This window comes from Hyaena hyaena, unplaced genomic scaffold, assembly GCF_003009895.1.
Source record: "Hyaena hyaena isolate Hyena2069 unplaced genomic scaffold, ASM300989v1 scaffold_235, whole genome shotgun sequence".
NCBI lineage: Eukaryota > Metazoa > Chordata > Mammalia > Carnivora > Hyaenidae > Hyaena > Hyaena hyaena.
Window position 1 is genome coordinate 266,297 of NW_024080867.1, and position 19,790 is coordinate 286,086.

General features: G+C 48.5%; 1 protein-coding gene across 2 annotated transcripts in view; it reads right to left on the reverse strand.

Moving 5' to 3' along the window:
- The window catches only part of LOC120239653 (cationic amino acid transporter 3-like), a 40,414-nt gene that overhangs the window by 3,832 nt on the left and 16,792 nt on the right, over nt 1–19,790 (reverse strand). Inside the window, exons 1-3 of one of the 2 annotated variants that reach the window (XM_039244061.1) lie at nt 9,502–9,689; nt 2,520–2,933; nt 1,701–1,859 (exon numbers count right to left, since the gene is read on the reverse strand). In XM_039244061.1, the coding sequence (XP_039099992.1) occupies nt 1,701–1,859; nt 2,520–2,892 (532 nt within the window). In that variant the 5' untranslated portion in view covers nt 2,893–2,933; nt 9,502–9,689. Of the gene's footprint in view, nt 1–1,700; nt 1,860–2,519; nt 2,934–9,501; nt 9,690–19,790 lie in introns of those variants that run through there. The other variant, XM_039244062.1, reaches the window with a different exon arrangement.

Sequence of the window (19,790 nt, forward strand, 5' to 3'; positions counted from 1 at the left end):
ATGGAGTGTGGCATCTGCCCAACAACTAAGCCCACGCTGACAGACAGACAGACCAGTGGTTTCCAGGGGCTGGAGGGGACAGCGGTGGGCAGCGCCTGCTCAGTAAGCACGAGGTTCCCCTTTGGGGTGCTGGTCCCTTTGGGTTTTGGGACTAGACAGGGGTGGACAACGCTGTGGGCGTGCTAAGTGCCACCGAAAGGTACACTCTAAGATGGCTAGTTTCTTACTGTGGTAATCAGCTTGCGATATGCAGGTGTATCAAATCACCGTGTTGTACCCCTTAAACTTGCACAATGGTGCACATCAATTAAATCTCAGTAAAGCTGGGAATAATAAAATGAAGTGGTGATTTGATGCTATGTGAATTTCACCTCAATTTTTTCTTTATTTTTTTTTTTTTTTAATATTTTTATTTATTTCTAGGAGAGAGAGACAGACAGATAGCGTGAGCAGGGAGGGTGAGAGAGAGGGAGATACAGACTCCGAAATAGGCTCTAGGCTCTGAGCTGGCAGTCAGCACAGAGCCCGACGCGGGGCTCGAACCCACGAACCGCGAGATCATGACCTAAGCGAAAGTCGGACGCTTAACCGACTAAGCCACCCAGGCGCCCCCTATTCTTATTTTTTTAATGTTTATTTATTTTTGAGACAGAGACAGAGAGCGAGCAGAGGAGGGGCAGAGAGAGAGAGAGAGAGGGAGAGAGAGAATCTGAAGCAGCTCCAGGCTCTGAGCTCTCACCACACAGCCCGATGTAGGGCTCAAACCCATGAACCGTGAGATCATGACCTGAGCCGAAGTTAGATACTTAACCAACTGAGTCACCCAGGTGCCTCTCATCTCAATTATATTTTATTTTATTTAAAAAACAATTTAATGTTTTATTTATTTTTGAGAGAGAGAGACAGCGTGAGCAGGGGAGGGTCAGAGAGAGAGGGAGACACAGAATATGAAGCAGCTCCAGGCTCTGAGCTGTCAGCAGAGCCTGATGCGGGGCCCGAACCCACAAACTCTGAGCCAAAGCTGGACGCTCAACCGAATGAGCCACCCAGGCGCCCCTCAATTAAATTTTAAAAACCTTTGGTCTCAGGGGCTCCTGGGTAGCTCAGTTGGTTAAGCATCTGACTTCAGCTCATGGCCTGTGGGTTCGAGCCTCGCACAGGGCTCTGTGCTGACAGCTCAGAGCCTGGATCTTGCTTCAGATTCTGTGTCTCCCTCTCTTTCTGCCCGCCCGTGCTGGTGCTGTCTGTCTATCTGTCTGTCTCTCTCTCTCTTTCTCTCAAAAATAAGCTTAAAAAATGTTTTTAAAGATTTTTTTAAAAACCCTTGATCTCAGTGCAGCAGAAGAAATGTGTCAGTCTAAGTAAATGATTCTCAAGGGCTGGTTTTGTTCCCCAAAGAACATGTGGGCAATGTCTGGAGACATTCTGATTTTCATAATTTGGGGGGTGCATGCCACTGGCATCTAGTGAGTAGAAGTCAGGGATGCTACCAAAATCCAGCATGAATTAAAACAACAACATAGACACCTACAATGTACAGGACAGTTGTCCACAGCAAAGACTGATCCACCCCAAATGTCAATAGTGCCCGGGGACGGAAGCAGTGGCCTCTCTGACCTGCCTTCCAGGGTCGCCCACCATGCCTCACACAGGACTCCCTCCACACCCGGCTCCCCCGTCCTAGACACCCCCAGCCTCACCAGTGAGCAGCAGCACCAGGCCCAGCGCGAAGAAGTCCAGGTGCGTGGCCAGCACGTGGGGGACGTGCAGAACGAGAGTTTCCCGCAGCACCTGCAGGACACGGTTCCCAACCAGGCTGTCGAAGGCGGAGCTCCAGGCCCTGGCCACGCTGGCAGTGCCTGAGGCGACGGAGGCAGAAACATCCGCTCAGGAACATGAGCTGAACTCCTACTATGCACCATGGGAGCTATCTTGGGGAGGAAAAAGACGCCAGACAGAACACCTAATCTCTAAGAGTTTCCTCTCATGGGGTGGGGAGAGCAGACACAGATGGTTCACAAAACAGGTCAACTATTTTAGGGGCAACAGAGTGGCTCAATCTGTTGAGCATCTGACTTCAGCTCAGGTCATGATCTCATGGTCCTGGAGTTTGAGCCCCATGTTGGGCTCCGTGCTGACAGCTCAGAGCCTGGATCCTGCTTCAGATTCTGTCTCCCTCTCTCTCTGCCCCTCCCCAACTCCAGCTCGCTGGCGCGCACTCTCTCTCTCAAATATAAACATTAAAATTTGCAAAAATAGTTTAAATAAACTAATACAGTTAGAAAGAGATCAAGATCAGGCAACGCAAGAAAATGGGGAAGTTGGCGGAAAAGGGAATGGGGCCTTGAAGTTGAGTAGAATAAAGTTTGGGGGGTTTTCCTGCGCTATTACCCCCGCCCCCATGAGGTGGATAACAAGAAGGTCACAGAGGAGACTGAAGCCCCAGCACCCCATCCCACTCTCCTGACGTTGAGTCCCTCGTTCTCCCCCCGCGCCTCACCCCCGTCAGGCCATCTCACCAATGACATAGGAGAGTATGAGGTTCCAGCCAGTGATGAAAGCACACAACTGTCCCACTGTGACATAGCTGTAGAGATAGGCTGAGCCGGAGCCCGGCACGCGGGCCCCAAACTCCGCGTAGCAGAGCCCGGACAGCACAGAAGACATGGCGGCCACCAAGAAGCAGATGATGATCGCGGGCCCAGCTTTGTCCTTGGCCACCTCGCCAGCCAGGACATACACGCCTGCTCCCAGGGTGCTGCCCACGCCCAGGGCCACCAGATCTAGGGTGTCCAGGCAACGGGCCAGGCGGCTCCCAGCCCCCGTGCTGGGCACCAGGGGCCGCCTCCGCACCAGCTTCCTCCCAAACTGGCGGACCTGCTCACACAGCATCCAGGCAGGAGTTCAGGAGTCGATGGGGAGGAGGCCAAGATCTGGGGAGAAGACAAAAGAAAGCCATCGAGAGCGTCCATCCGCCATGGCCCTGGGAGTCGTGGCCAGAACCAAATCCCTGGAGCAGCGGGGACTGAACACCTTGGGTTGACTTGCCCAGGCAACCATCCCCGGGCCTGAAACGTTTCCTGAAACTTAAGTAAGACTTTTAACACAGCTCAAAGTTACCAGGAAGGTAAGTGAAAGCTTTCAGGCCAGCCTGGCCCTCCGCTTCCTCCATATAAGCGGAGGGACGAGAGCCCTGACCTTTGAGGCCGAATCATCCAGATTCACACACGAGCCCGGTCGGATTTCGCACAAGCTACACGCCACTCTCTGCCCTCCCCTCCATAAAACAGGGAAGATAGTCATTATCATCGTCATTCCCTCCCGCCCTGGTTATGTGGGAAGCGACGCTCACTTTGCAGGCTGTGGCGACCAGGGACGTGGCTCATCCTCCACACATGTCTATGCCAAGACCTGATGGCGCTGTGTCATCTGCCTGCAGAGCAAAATGGAACTGGAATTTTGAGCTGGGGCAGAATGAGACAGAATTTGCAGGGAGGGAGAGACTAGCCTGGCTCAGCCAGGGCCTGAAACCAGAGTGCCCTCCCAGTCACCTGGAGAGAGGGGGGCAGACTAACTGTCTCCCTCCACTTGCCTGCTCCGTTGAGGCGCAGAATGTTTCCTCAGTGAGCTGCTCTGCAGGGCAAGGCTGAGGGCGAAAGTGTAAGTTTAGCGTGTTGGAGAGAGCAGGGATCCAATAGCCAGGCCCCAGGTTGGAAGAATCTTGGGGCCACTGCTACCTGTCTGCCACTGAGCGGTCACCTTCTACGTCTTCCCCTGATGCTGCAGATGAACCCTTGGGTCCCGTTAGGAGGAACGTGAGATGGTCCCTCTACTGCAGATAAGGTGCTATTCCTCAAAAAATTAAATAAAAGCAGAACTACCATATGATATAGCAACTCCACCTTTGGGCATATACGTCCAAAAGAATTGGAAGTGGAGTCTCAGAGGCACCTGGGTGGCTCAGTCGGTTAAACGTCCGACTTCGGCTCAGATCATGATCTCAGGGTTCGTGGGTTCGAGCCCCACGTCGGGCTCTGCATTGATATTGAAAAGCCTGCCTGGGACTCTCTCCCTCTCTCTCTGTGCCTCCCAATTTGCGTGCACAGGTGTGCACGCCCTCTCTCTCTCAAAATAAACTTTATTTAAAAAGTAGGGTCTCAAAGAGATATTTGTATACCCCTGTTCATAGCATTATTCACAAGAGCCGAAAGGTAGAATGAACCTAAATGCCCATCCATGAGGAAGGGATAAACAATGTGGTACATACATACCGGGTTTTTATTCGTTTTTGTTTTAATGTTAGCTCTTTGCCCAATGTGGGCTTGAACTCACAACCCTGAGATCAAGAGTTGTGTGTTCTAGGTGCCTGGCTGGCTCAGTCCGCTGAGCCTGCCACTCTTTTTTTTTTTTTTAATGTTTATTTTACTTTTGAGAGAGAGAGTGCAAGTGGGGGAGGGGCAGAGAGAGAGGGAGACACTGAATCTTAAGCAAGCTCCGTCCAGGCTCCGAGCTGCCAGGACAGAGTCCGACGTGGGGCCCCAACCCCCACATATCAAGAGTTGTGGAGATTGGTGGCCCATGAGGTCATGACCTGAGCCGAAGTCAGACACCTAACCGACCCATCCAGTCCCTAAAAGCCTGCCACTCTTGATCGCGGGTTTGAAGGTTGAAGTCTCACACTGGGTGGAGATTACTTTAAAATATATATATTTTTTTAATTTTTAGAGAGAGAGAACAGGGGAGGGGGCAGAGAGACAGAGAGAGAGACATCTTAAGCAGGCTCCACTTTCAGCACAGAGCTGGACTCGGGGCTGGATCCCATGACCCTTGGATCATGACCTGAGCCTGAATCAAGAGTCCAACACTCAACCAACAGAGCCAGCCAGGCGCCCCCCCAAAGAAATATTATTCAACCTTTAAAAGACAGGAAATTTCAGTACATGCTGCAACACAGATGAATCTTGAAGACATTATGGTAACTGAAGTATGCCAATCACAAAAAGACAGATGTATGATTCCACTTGTATGAAGTACCAAGAGTCATCACATTCATGGAGACAGAAAGTAGAATGGGGTGGCCATGGGCTAGAGGGAGGGGGAGGAGCAGGTGTTTAATGGGGACAGAGTTTCACCTTGCAAGATGAAAAGAGTTCTGGAGATTGGTTCTACAACGTACAACTAAAATATGGTTTGAACGCCTGGGTGGCTCAGTCGGTTAAGTGTCCGACTGTGGCTCACGTCATGATCTCACAGTTCACAAGTTCGAGCCCCACGGGGGGCTCTGTGCTGACACCTCAGAGCCTGGAGCCTGCTTCGGATTCTGTGTCTCCCTCTTTCTCTCTGCCCCTCCCTACTCGTGCTCTGTCTCTCTCTCTCTCTAAAATAAATCTCTCTAAATGTCTCTTTAAAAAATCTAAAAAAAAAAATCTAATTTTTTTTTTCTTTTTTTAATCTGCGTGAGATACCTTCGGACGGGGCATTCTGTTCCATGGCACTTTTACCGTCTGGGGTCTTCTGACTTTGTATGAACGCACCTGCCCCCCACTCTTGATCTGACCTGCGGCCCAGTTAAAACGCGTTGCTGCGATTCCTGAAGGACTCAGCCGGCCGCGTCCAGGAAAGCGTTCTCTTCCTCCGGAAGGTGGCGCGGTGGCTCCAGCTGCGCGGCCGGTGCCGGGCGCGCGCTCCGGGTCCGCGGGACGGGCCGCTGCGCGCTCGCAGACGCGCAGGGCGGGGAGGTTTGGGGTCGGCGCTGGGGCTCCGCCTGCCCAAGCCCCAGCAATCTGTATGTGCCCTCTCCCAGGATCCCTCCTCCCCGGGTCGGGGAGGTCCCACCGCGCGCCTTGGCACCCTGCGCTCGGAGGGGCCGGGCACCCCCGCGCCGCTCCGCGTTCCCGGGGCGCGAGGGCGCTGCTGCCTGGTCTCTCCAGGTAGCCTGCGCTCGTGCGGTTCTCGCGGGTGGCGACACTGCCCAGGTGTGCACTCTCCTGGCTTCCCGAGACTGGCCGGCACCCGATGCGCAGTGCGCGGGCCTGCTCCCGGACCCCGCAGGACCCCGCAGGACCCCGCAGGACCCCGCAGGACCCCGCAGGACCCCGCAGGACCCCGCAGGACCCCGCAGGACCCCGCAGCACCAGCCGAGGCGCCTTCGCGCCTGGGTGGGTGTCCAACTTGTTAATGGGGGGTAAAAAGGAGGCATTTCTTTCGCTGCTGTGTTGCCGATGTCACTCCCTCTTGTTTTTCTCTGTCGTCTTTGGCGCATTTTTGTACTGAATTGTCTCTTTTCGTAGTAATTTGCAAGAGCTCTTCATGTGCCCTTGCCTGTATCCTTCCCCACGCAGGGGAGCTGCCTTTCCCCTTTCTCAACGGTGTTTGGCTTTTTTTTTTTTTTTTTTTTTAAAGAACTGCGGTCCTTAATATATAGTCTAATTTATGTATCTTCACTGTGAAGACTTTTTTGGCCTTTTTAGTAAATCTTAGCTTACTCCTAGATCGCAAAAACGTCCTTGTGTGTTGTCTTCTAAAAACATACTGTTGTGCCTTCTGATTTGAGGTTGGTGAATCATTTGTATTTGATATGTGTGTGAGGAGAGAATCAAGATCCATTTGTTATGCCATAAAGTGTGGTAATGGGCCATTTTATTTGTTCTGTTGATCTGATTTTTTAAAAATTTTAATGTTTATTTTTTAGAGAGAGAGAGACAGAGCATGAGCCGGGGAGAGAGGGAGGGAGGGAGAGACAGAGAGACAGAGAGACAGAGAAAGAGAATCCGAGGCAGGCTCCAGGCTCCAAACTGTGAGCATAGATAGACGCAGGGCTGGAACCCACTTGCAGTGAGATCATGACCTGAGCCGAAGTCAGACGCTCAACCGACTGAGTCACCCTGGAACCCCTGATCTGAATTTTTCTTAATCTTTATTTTTGAAAGAGAGAGAGAGTGAGGGAGATGCAGAAAGAGAAGAGGGACAGAGGATCCTAAGTAGGCTCTGTGATGACAGCAGAGAGCCGGATGTGGATCCAGGTCTCGAACTCAGGAACAGTGACATCATGACCTGAGCTGAAGTCCAACACTTAACCAAGTGAGCCACCCAGGTGCCCCTGCCCAGGAATTATTTTGAATGTAAGTGTAAGAATTCAGAGGCATGTGAGCAACTGAGGAGAAAGAAATGAGTCCGAAGTGAGTCCCAGTGTGGGGCTCAAACTCACTGAGATCATGACCTGAACTGAAATCAAATCAAGAGTCCGGATGCCTAACTGATGGAGCCACCTAGGTCCCCCGTGGGCCATTATTTTTTATGGGTAAAGAGCATCAGAAAAGACCCTAGGGATGAATACAGAAGGATGAGTGGTCTATGGCTGAGATAAGACTATGGCAGAATAAGGGGAGTCCGTGTTTGCACAAGACCACTGAAGCCCAGACTGATGTTGGAGGTGCACCAAGGGGATATAAGGTTGACTTTTGCTAAGGCACAACCCTTGCACCTTCTCAGATACTCACTTCCACATGGAGTCCACCCAGTCATTGAGTCTTCAAGGATCCCGCCACCATATACAAAACTCTGATGTGAACATGGCTGGTGGAACCAGCCACGGTCCCCACTGCACCCCGGACCCAAGACCACTTCTATGACTCATCTTTCTTTTCCACCCAACACCTTCCAGATTCCTGTGGTGGGTCAGCACCATATGTCGTCTAAGTCATTTGTCCAGTAGGGTGATCCAGGCCCTTGTTTCTGAGAGGTCTGAATCATGCACTGCTAGGAAGCAAGGAGTTAGCAACTGGTCTATAATCCACTCTTCCTATCCTGACTTATGAACAAGCTAATCAGATCTCCTCCTTGGGGTGTTAGAGGAAACCAAACTAGACTCCTTATCTATGAAATGCTTTTAATAGGACATACCTGCTCTTTCTAGCTGGCTTATAGTAAACAAACCTGAGATTTATGGGTTTACAGGGCAGGGGCCATTGGAAAACAAGTCTGCTATTTAATCATCAGAGAATTCGAGGGGTGGGGAGGAGAAGTCATTGATCAAAGTAATGCCTTTGTGTATGTGAGGCCCCAATATACATCACTTAAATAAGGACCTCGAATCTTAAATCAGGGCCAAGGGTCGTTCCAGGGTGACAAGGAAGGGCCCAAGCGGCTGTGTTGGCTGCCTCAGACGTTCCCTCTGCTCTGCCTGTGTTTTGCAATTATCTGTATCCTTGGAATGACTGAAAGTTTGATGCCAGGTGTCAAAAATCTCTGATTCATGGAGTCTTTCACCATCCCTTAGAGTTAGCTCCGCGACTTTGCTTTTATTGGGTTGCAGGTTCCTTTTCACCCATGACTGCAGGGCACAGGGCATCCTCTGGGTCCCAGACACATGCGTTCCCCACCTCATTACGTGGCAGTGCCCCCAGCCCCCGGTAGTCATCACGGTGCGGTATCCACGCCCGTGAACCAACTCATTTCTCTGCCCATTGGTTCATCAGCACGGAAAGGCCACCGTAACCACCCAGGAACTCCTCCTGGTTCCTGATGGAAGTGTCACCCTTGTGAAAATGAAGACACCTCATCGAATAGGTCCTAAGTTTGGGGGGGAACAGGAAGCACAAATCCTTCAAGTGAGTCCCTAGAAATGGGAGGGATAAAAACCAACTCTCTTTTCACCCCGAGGGCTAGACTTGTGCACTCTATCAGGGACACAGCACCTTATACTGACTGTTGTTAGTTGAACGCACATATTACATGTTTCAGGACAACACCCCACTCCCACAGGCTGTTGTCCCTGAGCTGACAACCTGAGCTGAGCTGTTTCCAGGCCACTGTGTCATCGCGCTGTGGCAGCTCCTTCTGTACAATGCAATATATGATGTGAACAGGGGTTTGCGTAGTCATACACATGCTGAAGACCCATTTCAGCACAAAATGAACCCCCCCAGTCTGAGGAGGTTCCCATCACCAGCGCTCATTACTATAGCATATCCACTACATACAGCATCCTCTCCACCTGGGTGTTGAGGGACTTCTCTCTGGCAAACGCTCCCTGGAGGTCATTAACACGAGACGCAACGTTCTACACGTGTTGTGTGCCTCTTCACAGGTCGTTGACCTACCATGTCCACAGACCACTTAGATGTCCGTCTTCCAACCTTCTTTCCTTCCCTGACCAATAGGCTGGGCCACATTCCACTTCCTACAAGTGCATATTTAACCTGGTTTCAGGCCACGGCTCTGTCCATTCAAAGTGGGAGGCCATGGGTACCGCTCATAGCTCTGGCCGCTGGGATAATTCCCTATCGCCATGACTGCAGGGCCACCTCGAGAAAGGCAGAGAGGTGTCAGTGGGCATCTTTAGGGGCACATGGCCCACCTTGAGTCAGGTTGGAGTTTCCTCCTCGCTCAGCTGCTCAGAGGGAAACCCCATGAGACCATAGTGTGAGGTCAAGAAGAAGCAACAATGTAACTGGGTTTGAAATACCGGGACCTGATGCCAATTCTTCACGTGTAACTTACCTGTGCCAAAATTTTGGACCTTCTCAGCTCAATTCCTCAACGAGCCTCTTCCACAGTACAAGTAACGGCTGCCACACCCATCCAATTCGGGACCCGATACTCAGAGGGTCTAACTGCACCCAGATCATGATGGGCATTTCCGGCTATGTGGAGCCTTGATGTCCCACGCTCAGAGGCGTTCAGGATTGACTAGGATTCAGCCGCGATTCATGCCAGGAGTGAGGAGTTCTGCAACGGAAGGGACAGCCTTGCTTCGGAACCCTAGAATCCTTCTGTGAACATTCCGTAACCGATGTGTGTCAAACACTCCCTGGAGTGTCCTCACTACCACAGATACCACTCCACGTGGCTGGACCTGCTGGGACAGGAGCAGCAAGAGCCTTGTGCCACCATCCGGGACAGATTGCCGGACCTAGTCTTGCTCTGAGTACACCCAAAACCAGCTGACTTTACCTCACCCTAGAAATGAGTTGGGCAAGACTTTTCTAATGGAGCCATCCTAAGTGCTCTTTTGGGTACCAATTATTTGGGGAAGTTTAGAACCTAGCATATGTATCAGGAGCTATCCTTCTGTTGGGGCACCTGGGTGGCTCAGCTGGTTGAGCAACTCAATTTCCAACATCCAACTCTTAACTTCGGCTCAGATCATTATCCCACAGTTCGTTAAGTTTGAGCCCCACACGAGGTTCTGTGCTGACAGCTAGCTCAGAGCCTGGAGCCTGCTTCAGATTCTGTGTCTTCCTCTCTCTCTGACCCTCCCCTGGTCGCGCTGTCTCTCTCTCTCAAAAAGAAAATAAACGTTAAAAATATGAATTTCTGTATGTTTGTTTTTAGTAGGCTCCTATGGAGCCCAACGTAGGCCTTAGAACTCAAGGCCCTGAGATCAAGACCTGAGCTGAGATCAAGAGTCAGATGCTTAACCAACTGAGCCACTTAAATGCTCCAAATTTCTGCAGGTTTATTAACTTATAAGTAGAGTGCCCTGCCAGGGGGGAAAAAAAAAGAAAAGAAAAGCCTCCATAAGGACAATGAGTCCTCCAGATACTTGACCTAAGGAGCTGAATCTGTTACTGAAAAGCTCACGGATGAGTTAACTGACAACTTGAATTAGCTTAGAACATTCCAGTACTTTAGCTGCATTCCCCCTTCAAATATGATGCGATCTCCTTAAACTATAAACTCATGTGGGTTTGTCTGTGTGTTCTCTATCTCTGGTGTCTACAACAGTGACCGGTAGAGTCAGCCAGTTAATATTTGTTGAATAAATGGGTGGCTTCAGTGGGGAACAAAAAAGACCAATTTCAAAGATACTACCTACATTCCAGTAAATGGCCATGTGATAAAGAGATATAAAATTTAATGTAAAGGGGAGCCTGGGTGGCTCAGTTGGTTAAGCATTGACCTCGGCTGAGGTCGTGATCTCATGGTCTGTGAGTTCAAGCCCTGCATCGGGCTCTGTGCTGACAGCTCAGAGCCTGGAGCCTGCTTCAGATTCTGTGTCTCCTCCTCTCTCTGCCCCTTCCCCGCTCCCACTTTGTCTCTTCCACTCAAAAACAGATAAACATTAAAAAAAATAAAAATTTAATATCAAGAAGCAATAAATATGCTACAGAAAAACGAGGCAGTATAAATGGATGAAGACTGATGGATGCTTCTTAAGACAGGATGCTTAGGACAGCACTTACTTCTTTTGGTTTGGGGATGGAGAGGGTGTTGTGTGTATTTTTATTTCAAGGCGGTGATATCTTAGCAGAGATTTGTAAGAAGTGAGAGAAGCCACGTGACTGGTGGAAGACCATTACAGTGTTCAGTCTATAAAAAGGTCATCAAGATGGGGGTCAAGAGCCTCACTAAGGAGGTGCAGCAGTTGATACTGTCTAAGACAGAGTTTCTCTGCTTGTTATTACTGACCTTTGGGCCTGAGGATTCTTTGCTGTGGGGGCTGTACTGTGCAGTGTGGGATGTTTAGCCTCCAACCCACCAGATGGCAGTAGAATCTTCCTCTCCCTGGTTGTCACAACCAAAAATGTCTCCAGATACTGACAAAGGTCTGCTGAAGGGTAAAATTTACCCCAGTCAAGAGCCCCTACTGGGCTAAGGCACCAGACAGTGCAGTCTAATAGCACATCTTTCAAATTCACTGGCTGTTTGAAGATGTAGGATGAACGGTAGTCAGATTTCAGTCCCAAAGAGCAGTAAAACTTATTGCAGCCTTCGGTGGGATGTGAATGGCGATGGATAAATACTGTCTACTCACTTTGGAGGGAAAACCAAGCCTTCAGTAATTTCAGAGCAAAAGTGTGAAAGATTAGTCAGAGGAGATAGTTGAAAACACCAGTGGTATAGTTGATGTCATTCCGTTGATTCCAGCAGGCTTGGGGAAGTGGTTTACAGGTGAAGGTGAACAGGAGATTGCCTCAGAGTATAAACGATTTGAGAGCTATAATAAGATTAGAGAGACTGACCCAGACACTGATAAGAAATTAATCCCAGTGGGGCACCTGGGTGGCTTAGTTGGTTAAGCGTCCGACTTTCGCTTAGATCATGATCTCGCAGTTCGTGGGTTCGAGCCCCACATCAGGCTCTGTGCTGACTGCCAGTTCAGAACCTGGAGCCTATTTCAGACTCTGTATCTCCCTCTCTCTCTGACCCTCCCCTGCTCATGCTGTCTCCCTCTCTCTTTCCTAGAAATAAAAAAATATTTAAAAAAAAATTAATCCTGGGGCGCCTGGGTGGCTTAGTCGGTTAAGCGTCCGACTTTTGCTTAGGTCATGATCTCGCAGTTCGTGGGTTCGAGCCCCGCGTCGGGCTCTGTGCTGACTGCCAGTTCAGAGCCTGGAGCCTGTTTCAGAGTCTGTGTCTCCCTCTCTCTCTGACCCTCCCCTGCTCACGCTGTCTCTCTCTCTTTCCTAGAAATAAAAAAATATTTAAAAAAAAAATTAATCCCAGTTATTTGGGGGAGTACTGGTCAGCATCCTTTCCTGGGACTGGTCCTCTAGGTAGGCAATGAGTGTTGGCTAGCGGGTGAGGCTCCAAGGTGAATTCCTGGTGACATCAACTCCCATCCTTCTAAAGATGGTGACTGAGCTAACAACTTCCAACCCTGCCTATGTGTCAGAACCATCTGAGGATTGCATGCAAATCTTTATGCTTAGGCCCCGCCTGCAGAGATTTGAGTTAATTGACCGGACCCTGGGGTGGAGCCCTGGGCATTTTTAAAAACTTCAGCCTGGGATGACAAGATAGAGCCATGGTTGAAAAACACTACTAACTCAGATTCATTAACGTCTTCCAGTCTCTCCCTGAAGCTTTAGGCTTATCCTTGAGGTATGCTTTTTCAGACTCAGGTGCAATTTCTGAAACCATTTAATTTTAAAAAGTTTAGATCCTCTGCTCCTCCCAGGTGACAGGCGGCCAAATCTTCTTGGGTGGTGCCAGTGGCATCTATGAGATGTATGACTTTCACACCATGGTGAAGGTCAGAGTAAATGGATTTAACTGTACTTGGGCACTGATCACCAGATCTGCTTTTAACTCTGGTAAGATGGATATTGTCACCACCGATGACCCCTTCAATTACCTCAACTACGTGGTGTTGCAATAGGATTCCACTCATGGCATGCTCAATGGCACAGTCAAGGCTTGTCATCAGCCAGAAGCTCATGTCCATCTTCCAGGATCAAGAGCATCATATGGGGTGAACCCTGTGCTGAATAAACTGTGGGGTCTGCCAGTGTCCTCACTGCTCTGGAGAAGGCTGGCGCTCACTTAAAGAGTGGAGCTGAGAGGGTCATTATCTCTGTCCTATCTGCTGACACGCCTCGTGTTTTGCGATGGGCGTGAGCCATGAGAATGAGGACAGCTCCCTGAAGGTTGTCGGCAATGTCTCCCTTACCACCAACTCCTTGGCCCCTGCAGGCCAAGGTCACCCATGACAATTCTGTCATCGTGGAAGGACTTACAGTCAGAAGACCATGGACAGCCCCTCTGGGGAGCTGGGGCCTAATGAGCCCGGCTTCTACTGGCACAGTCAAGGCTGTTGGCAAGGTCATCCCTAAGCTTCAGCTCATGACCTTCTGTGTCCCTACAGCCAACGTGGGTCCTTCTGAAGCTGTTCAATATGGTGGCATCAAGAAGGTGGTGAAGTCAGCATCAGAGGGCCCCTACAGGGCATCCTGGGCAACACGGATTTTTCTGCATCTGTAATAGGGACACCTAGTCTTCGATCTCTGTTGCTGGTTCTGGCACCACATTAAGCTCATTTCCTGGTATGACAGTGAATTTGACTGCAGTGTGGCCTCTAAGGCATAAAAGCCCTGGACTTCTGGCACCAGCAAGGGCTCAAAAGGAAGAGAGAGGACCTCAGCTGCTGGGAAGTCCCGGCCCCAATTCAGTCACCCAATACAGTATTTCCCGTCCTTGACAATGTCCCTCCCAGGCCCCCTTGGGGCAGGGGAGAGGGCTTAGGGAGCGCTACCTTGTCCTGTGCAATTAATACAGTACACTGTACCCAGACAATGTAAGTAAATAAAATATAAAATATACAATAAGATGTAAAATTAGGGGCGCCTGGGTGACTCAGTCGGTTAAGTGTCTGACTTTGGCTCAGGTCATGATCTCACGGTGGGTTTCAGCCCAGACAGGCTGTCAGCACAGAGCCTGGAGCCTGTTTCAGATTCTCTGTCTCCCTCTCTCTCTGACTCTCTCCTGCTCACTCTGTCTCTCTCTCTCTGTCTCTCTCAGAAATAAATAAAAAACATTAAAATTTTTTTAAAAATAAGATGTAAAATTAAATTAAATATAAAATTAAATGAATAAAGTGTACAATTAAAATAAAGCAAAATTTTAGGGGCATCTGGGTGGCTCAGTTGGTTAAGCACCTGACTTTGGCTCAGATCATGATCTCATGATTCATTGGTTTAGGCCCCACATCGGGCTCTGTACTGACAGCTCAGAGCCTGGAGCCTGCCTCTGATGTCTCCCTCTCTCTTTTCTCCTCCCTTGCTTGTGCTTTCTCTCTCTCTCAAAAAATAAATAAAACATATAAAAGACAAGGGTCGCCTGGGTGGCTCAGTTGGTTAAGCACCTGACTTTGGCTCAGATCATGATCTCATGATTCATTGGTTTAGGCCCCACATCGGGCTCTGTACTGACAGCTCAGAGCCTGGAGCCTGCCTCTGATGTCTCCCTCTCTCTTTTCTCCTCCCTTGCTTGTGCTTTCTCTCTCTCTCAAAAAATAAATAAAACATATAAAAGACAAGGGTCGCCTGGGTGGCTCAGTTGGTTAAGTGTCCGACTCTTGATTTCAGCTCAGGTCATGATCTCATGGTTTGTGAGTTCGAGCCCCACATCAGGATCCACACTGACAGTGCAGAGCCTGTTTGGGATTCTATCTTTCTCCCTCTCTCTCCGCCCCTCCCTTATTCCCTCCGTGTCTCTCAAACTAAAAAAATAAACTCAAATATATATATATATATGACTATATAAAGTAAAATTAAAAATAAAGTAAAAACAAAGTATAAAATACAATAACTAATATAAAATGTGAAGTAAAATAAAGAAAACAAAGTATAGTGAAACCTAGAAAAAGAGGAATGAGCTACCTCAAAAATATTTGAAATATAAAGATTATCTTTCCTTTTTTTTTTTAACATTTTTTTTTTAAATTTCTATACCCAACTTGGGGCTCAAACTGATGACCATGAGATCAAGAGCTGCATGCTCTTCCAACTGAGCCAGGTAGGTAACCCTTTCCTTTAAAAAAAATAAATAAAAAAAACCTAGGGCACCTGGGGAGCTCAGTTGGTTAAGCATCTGACTTCAGTTCAGGTCATGATCTCGCAGTTCGTGGGTTCAAGCCCCACTTCGGGCTCTGTGCTGACAGCTCAGAGCCTGGAGCCTGCTTTAGATTCTGTGTCTCCCTCTCTCTCTGCCCCTCCCCCGCTCATGCTCTGTCTCTCTCTGTCTCAAAAATAAATAAAACGTTAAAAAAATAATATTTTTTAAAAAACAAAAAACAAAAACAAAACAGTGTCTGACTTCAGCTCAGGTCATGATCTCATGGTTTGTGAATTTGAGCCCCACGTCAGGCTCTGTGCTGACAGCTCAGGGCCGGGAGCCTGCTTCAGATTTTGTGTCTCCTATCTCTGCCCCTCCCCTGTTCATACTCTGTTTCTCTCTCAAAAATAAATTCAAATGTTTAAAAAAAAATGTTTCCTATAGAATTTAAGTCCTCCTGAGGCCAACCTGTAGCAGCTGGTCCTTTCCCAAGAAAGGGGAAAAACTGTACCCAAAGTCAGAAACAAGCAAGCTAAGGGTTTAGCCCCTTTGACTAGACTGATGGTAACAACTTGAGGGAACATGTGACTTTGCACCTCTGATAAGTGGACTTTATGTGACTTTCTCAGTGGCTTTTTAAAAAAAATGTAGGTGAAATGCACTTAACACAAAATTAACCATTTTATTTTATTTATTTTGGTGGGGTAGAGAACAAGCCGGGGGGGGGGGGGAGAGAGAGGGAAAGAGAATCCCAAACAGACTGTTTCACACTGAGCCAGACACATTCTCAGTCCCACAATGGTGAGATCATGACCTGAGCCAAAATCAAGAGTCAGACACTTAACCGGCTGAGCCACCCAGGAGGTGCCCCAACTGTTTTATTTTTAAGATTTTTAAAAAGTAATCTCTACCCCCAAATTGGGGCTCAAACTCATGATCCCAAAGTCAAGAGATGCTCCACCGACTGGACCAGCCAGGCACCCCCTAATTAACCATTTTATTTTTAAAGTACTTTTTTCTTAATGTTTATTTTTCAGAGTAAGAGAGAGCATGAGCGGGTGAGGAGCAGACAGAGAGGGACACAGAGAATCCCAAGCAGGCTCCAGGCTCCGAGCTGTCAGCATGGAGCACGACACAGGGCTCAAACCCACGAACCATGAGATCACGCCCTGAGCCAAAGTCGGACCGCCCAGGGGTGCCTGGGTGGCTTAGTCGGTTAAGTGTCCGACTTTTGCTTAGGTCATGGTCTCGCGGTTCGTGGGTTCGAGCCCCGCGTCGGGCTCTGTGCTGACTGCCGGCTCAGAGCCTGGAGCCTGTTTCAATCTGTGACTCCCTCTCTCTCTGACCCTCCCCTGCTCATGCTGTCTCTCTCTCTCTCCTAGAGATAAATAAAACATTAAAAAAAATTAAAAAAAAAAAAACCCAAAGTCGGACCGCCCAGGCGGCCCCCTAATTAACCATTTTAAAGGCAACAATTCAGTGGCTTTAGTACACCCACGATGTTGTACAATCACCACCTGTATCTGGAATCAAAACGCTTTCATTACCCCCCAAATAATCCCTGTGCTCATTAAGCAGTTACTCTCCATTCTATTACCCCTAACCCATCCATCAACAGATGAATAAGCCAAGTATGGTATATCCATGCACTGGATGGAGTCCAAGTCAGCCACAGATACAAGGGTTTTGAAAACAGCATGCTCAGTGAAAACTAAGATGCAAGAGGTCACATAGTGTATGATCCCATTTATGTGAAATATCCCTAATAGGTAAATCCATAAACACGAAGCAGAATGGTGGCTCTTTTGAAAGCGGTTTTGGATACTACCGGAAGATGAAATTATGGTTTACAAGTTGTTGGTGTCTGATTCACCATTCAAGATGATTCATCGCCTCTCGGAATCATTATTTGTTACTCCAGTTCACCAGAGATGATGCTGATTATCGGATGATGATGATGTGATTATTTCTCATTATCCAATCATCATGTCTGATTATGAGGATTTTTTTTTTTTTTAACTGCTGAAATGATAGGAAAGTTGGCTGAATGTTTTCTGGTCCAGAATACAAAACCCAAAACAAAAGGCAGGCAGAAATCCAGTTACAAGAAGTAGGCTTATTAGTACTATTTCTCAAGTATCTTTGCTTAGCCTCTGTATGTTTGTTTCTATGCAATGATCCCATTAAGTCAAGGTTTTCTTGGCTCACTTGTGGGCCCTCTGGCTCCCCCCGTGGGTTTTAGGGGCAATAGCACCTTGCTGGTCAAAGCGAGGTAAAAATATGAGGTAAATATTGCCTCTGACGCTTACTGGTTATGGGACACTGGCCAAGTCAGATAAACTTGCCTTTTTATCCGTTTCCCCATCTGTAAAATGAGATAAAGTGGATTAAACAAATTAGGATATGCAGGTGCTTAGAATGATGTCAGGCACAGAGCAACCACTAAAGATCACGGAAGTGCTCCCCAAGCAACCAGAGGGACATTGTGATGGACAGGCACCCCCCCCCCAGACCCCATCACCGGGGCACCACCACTGGGAACTGTTAGGGATGATAATCCTCAAGCCCCAGCAACCTGTTTCAGCAAGTGCTCCAGGCAATCCTCGGAGGAACGGCCGTGTTCCTCCATCTCTACTGTGACCTCGCCATCACCTGAGGCTCCTGCGAAATACAGACACACTCAGCAGAATCAGCATTTTCTTCCGGTTTCCCGGAGATGTGATGGACACGTATCATGTGGACATTTCAAGCGTACAACTAGTTTCAACGCGACTGCGGCCAGAGTGGTAGTGAAGACCTCCGTCCCATCACATTACCTAAATTTTTTTTTCTGGTGCGAACTGATCTTAAGATCTACCTGCTCAGCAACTATCAAGTCTATGATACAGTATTAGCTCTCATCACCATGCAGTACGTTACCAGAACCTGTCACGCTAATAACTACAAGTTCATACCCTTGGACTATGTATTGATTCTGCTCTTACTAAGCTCTCGGGTGATGCTGCTGCTGGTGTGAACTCCACATTTAAGAGATGGCAGAGGACCAGGGGCTCTAGGACCCGAGGATCAGATGAATGGATCAGATTAATGGGCGGAGGGGGAAAGAAATGAAAAGGTGAAGGGGTGGGGCCAGGGAGTGACTGTCGAGGGAGGGAGGTATTTAAGTCAAGATGCCACATTAGCCAGCTCTTGTCACAGGAGCAGAGCATGGGAACGCATCTAGATCTCAGGATGTCAGACCCAGAGGTTCTTCCTAAAGGTAAGTCGGAGGGATGTGAACTGAGAGATAATGTGTGAAGGAGTCAGCTGAGAGCAGCTGACTATGGTGGAGGCAAGGGTATCAGAGGGCAAACCCAATCAGAGGGAATCCCAGTTCTTTGTTGTTGTTTTTTAATGTTTATTTATTTTTGGGGGGTTGGACAGAGAGGACGGGGGACAGAGGATCCTAAGCGGGCTCTGTGCTGACAGCAAAGAGCCTGAAACAGGGCTCGAACTCAACAAAGTCGGACGCTTAACCAACTGAGCCACCCAGGTGCTCCAACCATTAAAATCTTTTCAGGTGGTTACAACCTGGGGCACCAGGCTGGCTCAGTTGGAAGAGAGAGCATGCGACTCAGGGCTGTGAAAGTAGCCCCACGTTGCGTGTAGAGATGGCTTCTTAAAAAAACAATAATAGGGGTACCTGGGTGGCCCAGTCAGTTGGGCGGCTGACTTCGGTTCAGGTCATGATCTCACGGTTTGTGGGTTTGAGCCCCGTATCCGGCTCTGCACTGACAGCTAGCTCAGAGCCTGTTTAAGATTCTGTATCTCCCTTTGTGTCTGACCCTCCCCTGTTCATGCTGTCTCTGTCTCAGAAATAATTAATAATAATAATAATAATAATAATAAAAGTCGTAACAGTTAGAAGTTTTCGTTTTAAAGATAATGTAGATGGGGCACCTGGGTCATGCTCTCACGGTTTGAGTTCAAGCCCCGCATCAGGCTCTGTGCTGTCAGCTCAGAGCCTGGAGACTGCTTTGGATTCTGTGTGTGTGTCTCTCTCAAAAATAAACATTTAAAAATAAAATTAAAATAAAATAAAAAGATAACATTGTTGAGGGAGATGATATGCTTCCTCTAAAGTCATAGAGCACAAAATCAGGAGCCCTAGAAACCTGTCATGAACACTGGAGCCCAGTTCAATAAACTACATGTGTTTCTCCAGAGAGAGCATAGCACAGCCTCAAACCCATCACGTAGTCTCCTGTGCCTCAGTTTCCCCATCTGTACCAACCACGTGGGGAATAATCAGAATTGAGTCAGCTGATATTCACAAAGCACCTAGGAAAGTGTCTGGCAGACTGCAAGGGCCTGGATCTGTCTGTTTTTGTGGAATAATGGACATCTATAATGTGTGAGCTTAAAGTGAGCAATGCGTTTTGATACATTTATGTATTTCAATATGATTAGCATCACAGTGTTAGCTGACTCCTCTATCACAATCCATAAGTACCATTTTCTTTTTTGTGATG